This window comes from Neovison vison, chromosome X (assembly GCF_020171115.1).
Source record: "Neovison vison isolate M4711 chromosome X, ASM_NN_V1, whole genome shotgun sequence".
In the NCBI taxonomy this organism is placed as follows: Eukaryota; Metazoa; Chordata; class Mammalia; order Carnivora; family Mustelidae; genus Neogale; species Neogale vison.
In genome coordinates this window covers 73,792,557-73,809,128 of record NC_058105.1, presented here as the reverse complement: position 1 = coordinate 73,809,128, position 16,572 = coordinate 73,792,557, and the positions used below count along the sequence as shown (strand labels likewise).

Sequence of the window (16,572 nt, the reverse complement as noted above, 5' to 3'; positions counted from 1 at the left end):
CGCAAATTCGCTCTTAAAATTTTTAATATGCCACAGTTTGTTTTAGCAGTACAAGTACCTACCATGGAATGTAAAATTGTGAGTGCAAGTATAGACTGATCAATCTGTAAAATCAATTTAGAATGTATACTCACACTACAATGGGACTTGCTGAGCATTCTTATTCTACAATTTTGCCAATTTCTAATGTTTGTTTTTATTTGAAAAAGTATGTGAAAGATTGCTAAATGTAACTGTCAATTAATTATTTGTACCATTATTAAAACTATATGAGAGTTTGCGCATCAAAAAAAGTACATGATAAATATATGAATATGGAACTATAGCTCGATTTTGCTGTGGCTAACACTGTGTCATATGTTTTGGACTTTTGGGATTATCTTTACAGCACTCATTCATTCCACAAATATTTATGTCAGTCATTGTGCTGGATATTAGATTGCTAGAGATCCAAGAGAAAAAAATCTTGTGAAAAAAAATAGATTGAGGAATGCTACAGCATGTACTACCTACCTGAGAATTCTATAAATGTAATTTTCCCAGATGACAACTAGGTTTGATCTAGAGAAGAACAGTCTTTCATTTCTGACTGACTTGACTGGTTATTTGTATTTGAAAGGGTCTCCAGTGTGAGCTAATGGGAGACATATTGTGAAAGTAAACTGATAGTATCAATATATCAAAATAGAAGGCAAGGGATATGTGAATAAGAGAAAAAGACAAAGATAAAGAGAGGTAAAGACCAGCCATAAACACTAGTGTCTATAATATAGTAGACATTCAATAAACACTGGATGAATCAATGGATGAAATGTCATTAACTGTAAGACTGGTCTAAGAAAAGTAGAAATGGGTTCACAAGCCAAGACAGGAGGAGGCAGAAGATAAGCAATAAGATTAGGAACAAAATGAGAATCAGTGGAGTTCATACAGAGGAAATGAAGCATATATACTCTCTATCAGAAAAAAAGAATATATCTACATTATCCCAAAGTTAATATATTCTTCTTATATGCTTCAGATAAATGGTACAAAGACTGGTTCAAGAAGCAGAATGGTTCTTCATAAGGGAACACTGTGATTTCTTTTTTCCAATTGCCTATACTGTCAGGTGGAGATCAATAGAACCCTGGATCTGGGATATTCCAGAGTTTATTCTGAGGGGGAAATGTAGAACTATATCCATGAACTATATGGCAGCTGCTAGACTCTATGCTTCATGAGGAATGAGATTTTTGTCTGTTTTTTTACTAATATACACCTACCACCTGATACAGTGCCTGGCATATAGGAAACAAGGAAAACTGCCATCTCCTAGAAGCTGCAAAAGGCAAAGGAACAGATTCTCCTTTAGATCCTCCAGCGTGAATGCAACCCCACCAATAACCTTGATTTTAACTCCCTAAGACTGATTTGTTACAGTAGCGATAGGACATTAGTGCAAAAAGTTCCCTGGTTCCTTATTCATAGTGAGATAGCAGATAGACTCTCCAGATTAGAAACCCAGCAGCAGGGAGCAGGTACAGTAAGGAGGCTACCAGATTTACATGTCAACAGTTTAACTTTTTTTGTAAGTTAAGATACTTCTGACACAAATATTTCTATCCCCCTTTTCACACATTGACAAGAATGCTAGAAAAGGGCAATATGTTCGTTGGGAACTAAAGATGAATTTGGTATCTGTTTTTTTAGTTTTTAAGAAAACAATCGATAAAGAACAAATATTCAGACCACAAACTTTATTTCTAGCTTCAAAACTGGAGGCAAATAATTTTAAAAAGGACAACATTAAATAACTATTTACCAATTATTCCAGCCTCTTGTAGTACTGTGCTACATGTGTAGCACACATGATCTGAGAATACTCAAAGTACCTATCTAGGTTACTAAGTATAATTGTGATTAATGTGCTGAACCTATATAAGTTTTTAAATACATGCACGCGTGCGCATGCGCACATATACACACACCTGACCTTAGGAATAAAAATGCCTTGATATGTATTGAAAAGTAAAGTTCCCCACTATACTTGAGTATAAAAAAAGTGATTAACCTACAGAATTGCTTTACAGATAAATGCATAGAGTTCAAGTTTTACAGCTCCTATAGAGTTCAAGTTTTACAGCTCCTAAAGTGGAGTGTGATATGGTTTTGTTTTACTTGCTAGGGGTATTACTTCATTGTTACTCAAAGAGCTCATATAATTTGAAGTTGTTTCTTTTTAATACATATGTATTATCTATTTGTCTAGATATATGTGAGGTTAATACTAAACTTAATTCTTCAGATGCTGAACACTTAAGTATGAGGGATTTTTTTTTGAGGGATTTTTTTAAGTCTGTTCTCATCTCTACTCTATTTAACTGTCTACATATGATTACATTAGGTGCTCCATTTGGTTTCTGAAAATTAAATGTATTTTCTGTTAATAGTGTAAAGATAAAAGGAGAAATTTTAAAACCTAAATAAGAAACATCTTGCCAATGGTTTGTTACTTTACTCACTATATTCGTTTCTCCTCTGTTTAGTTCAGTAAATAATGATTTTCTGTGGATGGCTATCTAGCTAGAATCAACTTCATTAAGGACACATATCAATACATTTAGTCTCCCTGCTCTATCTCACCCCTCTGTTTCAGTCATTGTGAAATATTCTCCTGAGCACAGGATTTTAGAGTTCCAGTGAAGGAACAGTTACTGAGTACCTGCAATGTGCTAGGTACACTGGTATTGTCACGAGCATGATTATAATTATTAACATTATAATATAAATATATGTAATTATTATGAGAGGCATTATCATTAATAAGATGACAATGACTTGATAAGAGGTGGAGAAGCAGAACACTTAGATGCAGTACCAAGCTGTTTCTGAGGTAATCAGATTAGCTTCTCTGTGACTTGAGTGGTTTATGATGGATTAAGCATGAGTGAAGATGCTTCCCATCAGTTTGTAGGATATGTTAACATAAAGCATAATGCAACAATCTTGGGTGGGGGAGAAATGTGACTAACCCAATGGTGGACTGAATGAAAAATAATTATTTTTTGTGGATGTGTTTCCCCCTCCCACTGACTTAGCAGTCTGTGTTGCATTTTATTTGCCAAAAAGACAGATTTTCAGGTGGGGAAAGAATGGAAGTCTTTAGTAAACAACAGAAAAAAGCCCACAGTCATGTGTTGTAGGAAACACTATAAATAAAGTAGTCTAAAGGTTGTTGAAGTTAAAAAAACAACACTAGAAGTGTACTTTTGATGGGCATAGAGCACAAGACTTAAGGAAAAAAGAGAGGAAAACATGCTGTGCTAGTAAAAGGAGAGGAATGTTCTTCCTCCCAGAATAAATCATGATGAGTCTATACAAAGCCAAAGCAGTCAGCCCCTAATGGTGTGAGAATAGATCAGGGAAGGGTGAAAAGAAGCAAGACAACTTTGAGGATCCCATGAGAATCCCCGGAAGATATAATATAAAAGAAGCTTAGAAGGGAGATCACTCCACACAAAGATAAATTGTAAGTTAGTGGAAAGTCAGTCTATCCTACAGAATGTAAACTCCACAAAGGTAGAAAATGCTAGTGGTATGTTCACTCTAATCTATACCCTTGAGCAAAATGCCTGACCCTTAGTAGATTCATTTGCTAAATGAATAAGGATCACCAAATCTAGAATTGGAATTGGGGAAAGAATCAGGGATTACTACTTTTATGCAGAAATATGTAAAACTGGCACTGTTTTATATTGTATGTATAAATATTTATATCCAGAAATTCTTGGGCTACTTTCCAGATATTCACGTAAGTAATATTTGGAGCTGGATGTTGAATAGATGCAATATGCCAACCCTGCCACTTTCTATGATACATGAATCAAATCATATTGCCATGTATGATTTGAGGGAACCATTTCAGTCCTATTGAAGCCTGTAAGAGAATTAGTAGGATGCTGAGCATGGCACATGTTTCAGCTTATATTAGGTAGAAGAACCAAATTAACTAAACAGTTAATGAGCCCAATAATTTTTCAGAAACTAAATATTCTGGGCCATGCTCTAAGCCCTTTCCCAAACAAAAAAAGTGTCTTATAGCTTATAAAATGTGCTGTAAAAGGCCAGGAATAGGACAATGTGAATTTTTAAGTCAAGAATATAAAGTGGTCCATATACACTATGGAGTATTATGCCTCCATCAGAAAGGATGAATACCCAACTTTTGTAGCAACATGGACGGGACTGGAAGAGATTATGCTGAGTGAAATAAGTCAAGCAGACAGAGTCAACTATCATATGGTTTCACTTATTTGTGGAGCATAACAAATATCATGGAGGACAAGGGGTGTTAGAGAGGAGAAGGGAGTTGGGGTAAATTGGAAGGGGAGGTGAATCATGAGAGACTATGGACTCTGAAAAACAATCTGAGGGGTTTGAAGGGGCGGGGGTTGGGAGGTTGGGGTACCAGGTGGTGGGTATTATAGAGGGCACGGATTGCATGGAGCACTAGGTGTGGTGAAAAAATAATGAATACTGTTTTTCTGAAAATAAATAAATTGAAAATTTAAAAAAAGATATAAAGTGATAAAAGCAAGCAATGCTGAGGCAATAATAATGTACTCTATAATACAAATACTCTACACTCTGCTAATACTACATGTTGTTGCATCCTCAAGTACTAACAGGGTTATGTTGTCAGGCCTACAGGGTTATGAAAATTAAGCTATGCATCATAGAAGAGACCAAAGATATGTGCTTTATTCAAACTGCAGCTCTCCACACTCAGTTTGTTTTCTGATGCTTTATGAAAACTGAGATTATCAGATAGTTCACTACCATTCACAAAAGGAAGAACAACAGGTTTGCAGAAAGATAAAAACAAGTTTAGTTCTGGACATGTCAAATATATGTATCTGTGAAACATGTATATACAGACAGAGACTATGACAAAGACAATTCCAATTCTGATTCCTTCAGCCTTTGGAGATTAACACCTCTGCCACGATGATTTAACAGACTATGCTATACAGATATGATCACTCCAATGTGACATGACCTAAATATGTATAGTAAGCACAGGTTCAGTGAGAAACTGGAGACACTGAGTTTAGATCTCGGGAAATGATGTCTAGACTAGAGATTTTTGGGTGCTGTTAGCATAGAAGTGCTAGTAAAACCCTGCAGAGGGACTTTATGGCAGGCCATGTTGGAGTAACTGGCACTAGACTTGCTCTCCTGTTGTGACAATAAGAACACTGGACAAAATGTAAGTAAGAAAGAGCTATTTGTAGTCATTGAACAATGGACAGCATAGGACTATGACTCTGAAAAAAGAAAACAAATAAAATAAGTCCTACCATTGTCACACCTTGCTACCTAAAAGCACTTTCTGAATAGTAGCATCAGGAATAAGAACTCAAAGCTGAGCATGGAAGTCTTGCTCAGGTGGAAGAGAAAAAGACTGGAGTTCAGAGAGGCTGTGGCAGCTAGAATTTTCAGGGCATTATGCCAGAAAAGAGGGAGCTGTACAGAGAAAGAACAAAAAAAAAAATTCCGTGGATCTCCTTGAGTCTGTCCATTGAATACTAAGCTATGAGTGGCCAAGATAAAACTCTATGAGGCTAGGGGCACCTAGGTGGCTCAGTCAGTTGAGCATCCAAGTCTTCATTTTGACTCAGGTCATGATCTCAGGGTCATGGGATCAAACCCTGCATTGGGCTTTGCACTCAGTATGGAGTCTGCTTGAGATTCATTCCCTCTCCCTCTGCCTCCCTCTCTGTTGCTCCCCTGGCTTGTGAATTCTATCTCTCTCTCTCTCTCCCCCTCAAATAAATAAATAATCTTTTTTAAAAAAAGTCTACGAGGTTAGCCAATGACAGCTCAAGGAATTTTAAGCTGAACAATTCCAAGAAGTGATGCAGAGCTGGCAGATGTTTAAGTTCCAAATAAGAATGGAGAGAAAAAAGAAGACAGACTTCAGTAGTAGAGCTAACCTAGCCAGTAAAAGATACCTTATTTTTGTTCTGACAAGCTTAAAAAGAAGCATCAAATGGATAGCTGATATACAAATAACTACCTAAAAAACAAATTTCAATACTCTTTAATAGAAGTCAACAAAATAGACATGTAATACCCATGATTTTCAGAATCCTATCAAAATTGCTAGACATACTCTTAAGAGGGCAGTATATACCAATGTAGACCTACTTCAAGAAGCAAGAGATTATGCTGAGTGAAATCAGTCAAGCAGAGAGAGTCAATTATCATATGGTTTCACTCATTTGTGGAGCATAACCAATAGCATGGAGGACAAGGGGCGTTAGAGAGTAGTAGGGAATTTGGGTAAATTGGAAGGGGAGGTGAACCATGAGAGACTATGGACTCTGAAAAACAGTCTGAGGGGTTTGAAGTGGCGGGGGGGTGGGAGGTTGGGGTACCAGGTGGTGGGTATTATAGAGGGCACAGCTTGCATGGAGCACTGGGTGTGGTGAAAAAATAATGAATACTGTTTTTCTGAAAATAAATAAATTGGGAAAAAAAAAAAAAAAGAAACACCAGCTATAACCATGCTACCACTTACAGAAAAAAAAAAAAAAAGAAGCAAGAAAAATCTCAAACACACAAACTAACCTTACACCTAAAAGAGCTAGAAAAAGGCATAAATTAAGCCTAAAGCCAGTAGAAGAAGGGAAATAACAAAATTAGTGCAGAAGAAATGATGCAGAAACAAAACAAACCAATAGAACAGAACAATGAAACCAGTAGCTGGTTCTTTGAAAAAAATTAATGAAATTGATAAACTCCTAGCCAGGCTTATTAAAAAGAAGAGAAGAATGACCAAAATAAATAAAATCACAAATGAGAAAGAATAAATAACAACCAATACCACAGAAAGATAATTATAAGAGAATATTATGAAAAAAAATATGCCAACAAATTGGACAACCTTGAAGAAGTAGATAAATTTCTAGAAACATATAAATTACCAGAACTGAAACAGAAAGAAATAGAAAACTTGAACAGACTGAAAACCACTAAAAAATTGAATCAGCAATAAAAAAATCTCCCAACAAACAGAAGTCCAGAGCCAGATAGCTTCACAAGGAAATTCCAGCAAACATTTAAAGAAGAGTTAATACCTATTCTTCTCAAACTATTCCAAAAACTAGAAGAGGAAAGAAGACTTCCAGATTCAACCTTGAGGCCAGCATTTTCCTGATACCAAAAGCAGATTAAGATTCCACTTAAAAAGAGAACTACAGGTAAATATCCTTGATGAACATGGATGTAAAAATTCTCAACAAGATACTAGCAAATTGAATCCTTAACAGTACATTAAAAGAATCATCTGGCATGATCAAGTGGAATTTATTCCTGGGGTGCAAGTGCTTCAAATTTGCAGATTAATCCATGTGACAAACCAGATTAATAAGAGAAAGGAAAGAACCATGTGATCCTTTCAGTAGATGCAGAAAATGCATTTGACAAAGTACAATATCCACTCATGATAACAATCCTAAAAAAGGTAGGATTAGAGGAAATACCTAAGCAATGTAAAGGCCATATATGAAAAACCCACAGCTAATATAATTCTCAGTAAGGAAAACCTGAGAGCTTTTCTTCTATAGTGAGAAACAACAAGGGGATGCCCACTCTCACCACTGACACTTAACATAGTACTGGAAATCTTAGCCACAGCAATCAGACAAGAAAAAAAAATTTAAAAAGCATCCAAATTGGCAAGGAAAAAGTCAAATGTTTACTACCTGCCAATGACATGATGCTATATTTAGAAACCCTGAAAGACTACACCAAAAACTTGCTAAAAACAATAAATGAATTCAGTAAAGTTGCAGGATACAAAGCCAATGTAGAGAAATCTGCTGTGTTTCTATATACCAATAAGGAAGCAGGAGGAAGAGAATTCAAGGACTCAATCCCATTTACAATTCTACCAAAAAGCATAACATACCGAGGAATAAGCCTAACTGAAAAGGTAAATGATACGTACTCTGAAAACTATAAAACACTGATGAAAGACATTGAAGATGACACAAAGAAATGGAAAAAGATCCCATGCTCATGGATTGGAAGAGGAAATATTATGAAAATGTCTATAGTATCCAAAGCAGCCCCTATCAAATTACCAATATCATTTTTCACACAGCTAGAACAAACAATCTTAAAATTTGTATGGGATGGGACGTCTGGGTGGCTCAGTTGGTTAAGCAGCTGCCTTCGGCTCAGGTCATGATCCCAGCGTCCTGGGATCAAGTCCCACATCGGGCTCCTTGCTCAGCAGGGAGCCTGCTTCTCCCTCTGCCTCTGCCTGCCATTCTGTCTGCCTGTGCTTGCTCTCTCCCCTTCTCTCTCTCTGATAAATAAATAAAATCTTTAAAAAAAAATTTGTATGGGACCACAAATGACCCCAAATAGCCAAAGCAATCTTGAAAAAGAAAAGCAAAGCTGAATTCATCACAATTCTGGACTTCAAATTATATTACAAAGCTGTAGTGATCAAGATAGCATGGTACTGGCACAAAAAAAGGACACATAGATCAATGGAACAGAATGGAAAACTTGGAAATGTACCCACAATTGTATGGTTAGTTAATCTTCAATAAAGCAGGAAAGAATATCAATGGAAAAAAGACTGTCTTCAAAAAATGATATTGGGAAAACTGGTAATCTACATGCAAAATATTAAAAGCAAAAATAAACTACTGGGACTTCATCAAAATAAAAAGCTTCTGCACAGCAAAGGAAACGATCAATAAAACTAACAGACAGCCTACAGAATGGGAGAAGATATTTGCAAATGACACATTGATAAAGGGTTAGTATCCAAAATTTATAAGGAACTTATAAAACTGAACATTTAAAAAAATGGGAACACATGGCTAGACATTTTTTTTCCCCAGGAAGACAAATAGATGGCCAAAAGACACATGAAAAAATGCTCAATATCACTAGTCATCAGGGAAATACAAATCAGAACTATTATGAGATACCACTTCACACTAGCTGGAATGGCTAAAATTACAACACAAGAAACAACAGGTGTTGACGAGGATGTGGAAATGGGGAACCCTCTTACAATGTTGGTGGGAAGGCAAAGTGGTGCAACCACTCTGGAAAACCATACGGAGGTTCCTCAAAAAGTTCAAAACAGAACTACCCTACAATGTAGGAATTGTGCTACTGGGGATTCACTCAAAGAATATAAAAATACTAATTCAGGGCGCCTGGGTGGCTCAGTGGGTTAAGCCGCTGCCTTCGGCTCAGGTCATGATCTCGGGGTCCTGGGATCGAGTCCCACATTGGGCTCTCTGCTCGGCGGGGAGCCTGCTTCTCTCTCTCTCTCTCCCTCTCTGCCTGCCTCTCTGTCTACTTGTGATCTCTCTGTCAAATAAATAAATAAATAAATAAATCTTTAAAAAAATTAATAATTCAAAGGATAAATGCACCCCAGTGTTTATAGCAGCACTTGAATATACGTCAAAATATGGAAAGAATCCAAATGTCCATATACTGACGAATGGATAAAGAAGATGTGGTATATACACAATGGAATATTACTTAGCCATCAAAAGGAATGAACTCTTCCCATTTGTAATGGCGTGGTTGGAGCTAGAGAGTACTACACTAAGCCAAATAAGTCAGTCGGAGAAAGACAAACACCATACGACTTCACTCATTTGTGGAATTTAAGAAGCCAAACAAGTGAGCATGGGGGGAGAAAGAGAGAGGTAAACCAAGAATAGACTCTTAACTGTAGAGAACAAAGTGATAACTATCAGAGGAATGTTGGGTAGGGATAGGTTACATAGGTGATGGGGATTAAGCATTGCATTTGATGAGCAACTGATGTTGTATGGAAGTACTGAATTACTATATTATACATGTGAAACTACTATCACACTGTATGTTAATGAACTGAAATTTAAATAATTTAAATAAAAACTTTAAAAATTACTAGAAATGTAAAAAGTGAAAAAATGTCATGCATAACCAGGTTAATATTTCTTCATTGGGAATACATGTAGAGGAAGAAATAAAGGGTAGCAAAGAGGGAATGCTGGAAAATACCCAGCCAAGATTTAAAAGATGAGAAGAAAAAGGACCTGAGAAGAGTCACTTGAAAGTTTTAACACAAGATTTTAGAAAAATCACAAGATGTTGAATCACAGAAGTCATATAGGGAGAAAGTTTCAAAAAGGAGGGGTAGTCAACAAGGAGATCAAGCCAGATAGATTGTGAAAACCGTCCACTGTGAATATCTTCAAAACTTTAAGCAAGACAAACTGTGAGAACTATCTGCTGTGAATATCTGCTATGATACCTTCTAAGCCTGGCAAAAGTAGTTCCAGTGGAGAGGTTGGGGTAGAAGCCAGACTGCAAAGGTTGTCAGGTGTCAACATGATGTGGTAAAGGAGAAATGCTAGTTGTATCAATGCAAGATTGTCTCTGAGCCAGGGTAGGCAAATATGTGTATATTTTTCCTTTGAAAATATTTCTTAAACATTCTACAACCTTTTTTAGCAATGTCTCCTTTCTCTTTTAGTCACATTTATTTTTAATACACAATTTCCAATAAGAATTATGAAATTAAAATTGTTACCAAAAAAGGCATTCAGCAGCTTCTGAACCTGAATGTTGCTGCCCACAGTACGATACAATCCCTCTGTCTTGATCCCTAGGGAAAGAAATTGAAGTCAGTTTTGTTTCCACAGCTAGAGCTTTCATTTCCCTCAGGGTAGAGAAAGTAGGTACTTATATCCTAGTAGTTCAAACAGAAAAGTGTCTCCCTACCCTCTCCATACTCTCCAGCCTTTCCCTGCAATAGGGGAACAGTTTTGAAACCTCTCTCCAAAATATTCTCTCTACATTTTCATTTGGATTATACCAAAATTTCATTAATTATGAACAGAAGAGAATATACTCTATAGTAAAAAGAAAAATATGCTTAGGTGGGTAGCAGCGGGTGGCTGGGAAAAGTGCCACCATCTTGGAAGGGAGCTAGGTTTTAATTGAAAAAGGAGGAAATACCAATCTCCGAGTTGCCTGTGAGCAGTGATATAAAGGAAGAAAGGGATGGACTATGGCATATGTTAAACAGAGAGGCTTGGCTCATATACTACCTGCCTACATTCTAACAATTCTCAGAGAGAGACTAGAGAGTTGGAGTTTTTTAAGGATTTTATTTATTTATTTGAAAGAGAGAGAGATCACAAGTAGGCAGAGAGGCAGCCTGATAGAGAGGGGGAAGCAGGTTCTCTGCTGATCAGAGAGCCTGATTTGGGGCTCAATCCCAGGACCCTGAGATCCTGACCTGAGCCGAAGCCAGAGGCTTAACCCACAGAGCCACCCAGGCGCCCCTAAACTGATATGTACTGTGGTAGAAATTGAACCCTTATTTATTTGTGATGGAATGGTAAGAACACTACTTGAGGAGTGTTCAGTAGTATTTTAGAATATCTTATAAGATGTTGGAAGCTCTTTCTCTTTATTTATTTTTTTGAAATACAAGAGGCTGTACATATTTAATATATACAACTTGGTGAGTTTGGAGATAAGTGAAACCATCACCACAATCTACCCACCACATACCCATCACCTCTAAAGCTTCCCTGTAGCCCTCCTTATTCATTATTTTTTTGTTATAAGAGCTCTTAACATAAGATCTACCATCTTAGCACATTTTAAAGTCTACAATACAGTATTGTTAACTACAGCTTTATGCTGTACACTATATCTCTAGGACATAATTATCTTGTATAACTTAGAACTTTGTACCATTTGATTAATTAAGCTCTTTCTCTTTAAATGCAAGAAACCACAAATTATCCCAATATACTTGGATACCACTGGCTTGAAATTTGCTAGAATTTTAGAAATTTATGTCTAGTGTTCCAGGTTTATAAATAGTCTTTATCGCTAAAATGAGTCCTGACCAACAAACAACATCATTGCTAATTTTAAGAAATTGCCCTAGAATAAACTCAGAGTGACCAAATTCAAACACCACCAATACTCTGGTTCATTTCTTACCTTTGGTCTCAATGACATTGATGCACTTCCTAACAAACTTGAACCCCACTTCATTCAGTTCCACTATTTGAAACAAAGGAAAACAGAGTTAGATCCTGCTATAATAAGCTTTACCTACCAAACATTTATTGATCATGCTAGGAGACTGCAGTGAGAGATTAAGGGGTATGGTTTTTCATCTCTAATACCCTTAAATAGAATTATTTTTCCCCTTAAACGAGTTTTTACTCTTCTACCACAAAACGCTATTACTGATCTCTTTACATTATGTTTATTTTAGGCATGAGCAACATCAGACATGAAATGTTAGGGTAGAAATGCACATAAGAATAAGAAAGATACAATGTTCTTCTCTATATTACTATTACTACCTATACCATAAACTAAGATAAAGTGACTTCCTTATTTCACTAAGTAGACATACTACAAAATAGGTATGAATTTTATTCCACACAGAGTCATCAACACATTTGCGTCAGTATTTCAGAATATTAACTGATTAGGACAGCGAGCAGTTTGTAATGTCAATAGACCATAAATTTGACTCACTTTCTTCCTGTTTTGTTATGGGGCTGTGGTAGATCTACAAAAGAAGAGAAAGAAAAAGCCAAGGCTATTGTCAATCACTATAGATAAGTGTGGCAAATAATACTAGTCTCTTTTCTCAGGTAGTCCATCAAAACCATTGATGTCCCTGAAGCTTTAATAAGATGAAAAACTGGGCTAAGCAGAATCTTTGCATAGGTTCCCAGAAAACACTTGGATTAACAATCTTTGAAGCAGATTCCAAGTAGCTCACTGCAGCTGAAGTTGTAGCCTACCCATCTTAGAAATTTACTTATGTAAAGCTTGGAGAATTTTTCTGATGGAGCAAAAGAGCATGCGAGAAAAGAAACAGTTTTCTAATAGATACATGGCTAATGGGCATTGGCAGTAAAATGTAAATACTTCCAATAACAGCCTCCTACCCCAAAGGCTAAGTAATGGGTGTTTCTCTGTAGAAAAGCAAGTGTCCAGCTGAAAGACACCCCAGCACTGATCAAGATTTGTCTGAGTCATATTGAAGAATACACTGAGAGCTACATGAGACACCAAAGGGGAGATCCTCAACAAAGTCTAGTCCTGGCTCCACCTCTATCTCATTAGGATATCTCGGGTATGTCCTTTTTGTCTCTATACTTTAAGATTCGTATCTCTAAAATGATGAGGATTGGAACAGATGTCCCTTCAAGTCCTGATCTTCTTTGACACTTTAAACAAAGGCATGTATACCACATCTAAGATTAGTGAATTGGGGTGTTTAGTAAATCAGCAAGAATAATAATGTGAAACTGCAGGAAGGAAGCCTTCTCTATGGTATTTGGTAGTCTGCTTTAACAATCTCTCCTTTCATTTACTTTTTTTTTAAAGATTTTTATTTATTTATTTGACAGAGAGAGATCACAAGCAGGCATAGAGGCAGACAGAGAGAGAGAGAGAGGAGGAAGCAGGCTCCCCGCCGAGCAGAGAGCCCGATGCGGGACTCGATCCCAGGACCCTGAGATCATGACTGAGCCGAAGGCAGCAGCTTAACCCACTGAGCCACCCAGGTGCCCCCTTTTACTTACTTTTTTAAAGATTTTATTTATTTATTTATTTGACAGACAGAGATCACAAGTAGGCAGAGAGGCAGGCAGAGAGAGAGAGGAAGGGAAGCAGGCTCCCTGATGAGCAGAGAGCACAATGTGGGGCTCAATCTCTGGACCCTGAGATCATGACCTGAGCCGAAGCCGGAGGCTTAACCCACTGAGCTACCCAGGTGCCCCAGCAATCTGTCCTTTTAAAAAGAAAATCATCTGCATATGTGTGTATGCCCATGGACAATTCAATGAGGGAGATTTCTGTGCTGACCAGCCCTAGCTGCCACTTTCATTAACAAGCTATTTGCGGAAACACTATCAAAATCAAGTTGTTAAGGATCAACATTTAGTGAATCCATATTCTAATGTCATTCTCCACAAAAAGCCATCTGTATCCTTCAACCTCTAAAACCTAAAGACAGAACAAATTTAAAAGAGGGAATCAAGAATAAAATGCCCTGCTGAGCCTCCTACCATCTTCCTAGAGAAACATCAGAGGCATGCAATAGTTAAGCTCCAGGTTTCTGGAAAGGAGGTAGAGACAGGTCATGGACTACTTTCTGTATGCCAGTCCTCACAGTACCACTTCCCTCCTGCTACCTTCTTGGTTGCAGTCTGAGATCTGACCACTCCTCTTTAGTCTCCAGGGCACTGAGGAGACACAGAAAGAAAAGTCTGGGGTGTGTTTCCCCTCTTAACAAATTTTTGCCTTGAATAAAACAAGAATATTAGACTATATTCAAATATTATTGAATCGCAGTAGCCTTGCACTCATTCTTTAGCCCAGTTAGAAGCACCTAAAACTAATACAGCACATTATGGTTGACAGACATCCCATTCATTTGATTTTTCAAAGCAATTCTGTGAGTTAAGTGGAACAGAGATTATTTAACCCATTTTACTGAAGAGAAGAAAACTGAATCTCAGCTAGAATGACTTGCTTGAAGTCACACAACCACTGAACAGCACAACTAGGATCCAAATTCAGGCTTTTGGAATTCCAACACTAGGAAGGTAATATTAGTTCATATGCCACTAGAAGAAACCCACATGGAAGATACTGAAGAGAAAAAGTGCTTTTCACTCATTTCTGACTCCTCATATTGGTTATTCTATGATAGTCACTAAAACATTTAAGGTATTGCTTGTACTCCTGTGTAACAATGTTCTAAACAGACTGGTACATCTTGAAACATAGGATGACCGTACCATCTTCCCCACCAGCTGTACCCTTCAAGAGAATAAGCTGATTTGGGAATGTAAGATGGGGGCAGCAAAACAATTTTGAATAAAATCTTAACAAATGCTTATTCAGTTATGACAATTATTTTCCATCTTTCTATATGAATACATATTAGTTTTATAAACTGAAAAGGCTTACTTTCCTTTTTTTTTTAATTTCTTTTCAGCGTAACAGAATTCATTGTTTTTTGCACCACACCCAGTGCTCCACGCAATCCGTGCCCTCTCTAATACCCACCACCTGGTTCCCCCAACCTCCCACCCCCCGCCGCTTCAAACCCCTCAGATTGTTTTTCAGAGTCCATAGTCTCTCATGGTTCACCTCCCCTTCCAATTTCCCCCAATTCCCTTCTCTTCTCTAACTCCCCTTGCCCTCCATGCTATTTGTTATGCTCCACAAATAAGTCAAACCATATAATTGACTCTCTGCTTGACTCATTTCACTCAGCATAATCTCTGCCAGTCACGTCCATGTTGCTACAAAAGTTGAGTATTCATCCTTTCTGATGGAGGCATAATACTCCATAGTGTATATGGACCACATTTTCCTTATCCATTCGTCCATTGAAGGGCACCTTGGTTCTTTCCACAGTTTGACGACCGTGGCCATTGCTGCTATAAACATCGGGGTACAGATGGCCCTTCATTTCACTACATCTGTATATTCAAGGCAAATACCCAGTAGTGCAATTGCAGGGTCACAGGGAAATTCTATTTTTAATTTCTTAAGGAATCTCCACACTGTTTTCCAAAGTGGCTGCACCAACTTGCATTTCCACCAACAGTGGAAGAGGGTTCCCCTTTCTCCACATCCTCTCCAACACATGTTGTTCCCTGTCTTGCTAATTTTGGCCATTCTAACTGGTGTAAGGTGATATCTCAATGTGGTTTTAATTTGAATCTCTCTGAGGGCTAGTGATGATGAACATTTTTTTCATATGTCTGATAGCCATTTGTATGTCTTCATTGGAGAAGTGCCTGTTCATATCTTCTGCCCATTTTTTGATATGATTATCTGTTTTTTGAGAAGTTCTTTACAGATCCTGGATATCAAACTTTTGTCTGTACTATCATTTGCAAATTCCTTCTCCCATTCCGTGGGTTGCCTCTTTGTTTTGTTGACTGTTTCCTTTGCTGTGCAGAGGCTTTTGATCTTGATGAAGTCATAAAAGTTCATTTTTGCTTTTGTTTCCTTTGCCTTTGGAGACATATCTTGAAAGAAGTTGCTGTGGCTGATATTGATGAGGTTACTGCCTATGTTCTCCTCTAGGATTCTGATGGATTCCTGTCTCACCTTGAGGTCTTTTATCCATTTCAAGTTTATCTTTGTGAATGGTGTAAGAGAATAGTCGAGTTTCATTCTTCTACATATAGATGTCCAATTTTCTCAGCACCATTTATTGAAGAGACTGTCTTTTTTCCACTGCATATTTTTTCCTGCTTTGTCGAAGATTATTTGACCATAGAGTTGGGGGTCCATATCTGGGCTCTCTACTCTGTTCCACTGGTCTATGTGTCTGTTTTTATGCCAGTACCATGCTGTCTTGGTGATCACAGCTTTGTAGTAAAGCTTGAAATCAGGTAACGTGATGCCCCCAGTTTTATTTTTGTTTTTCAACATTTCCTTAGCGATTCGGGGTCTCTTCTGATTCCATACAAATTTTTAGATTATTTG

At 37.4% G+C, this 16,572-nt stretch overlaps 1 protein-coding gene across 3 annotated transcripts in view; it reads right to left on the bottom strand.

Annotated features, from left to right (window-relative positions):
* Positions 1 to 16,572, bottom strand: part of OPHN1 (oligophrenin 1) — a 560,040-nt gene that overhangs the window by 211,074 nt on the left and 332,394 nt on the right. For all 3 annotated transcript variants that reach the window (XM_044235858.1, XM_044235860.1, XM_044235859.1), the window contains exons 13-15: positions 12,586 to 12,619; positions 12,037 to 12,099; positions 10,607 to 10,681 (exon numbers count right to left, since the gene is read on the bottom strand). In XM_044235858.1, the coding sequence (XP_044091793.1) occupies positions 10,607 to 10,681; positions 12,037 to 12,099; positions 12,586 to 12,619 (172 nt within the window). The remainder of the gene's footprint in view (positions 1 to 10,606; positions 10,682 to 12,036; positions 12,100 to 12,585; positions 12,620 to 16,572) is intronic.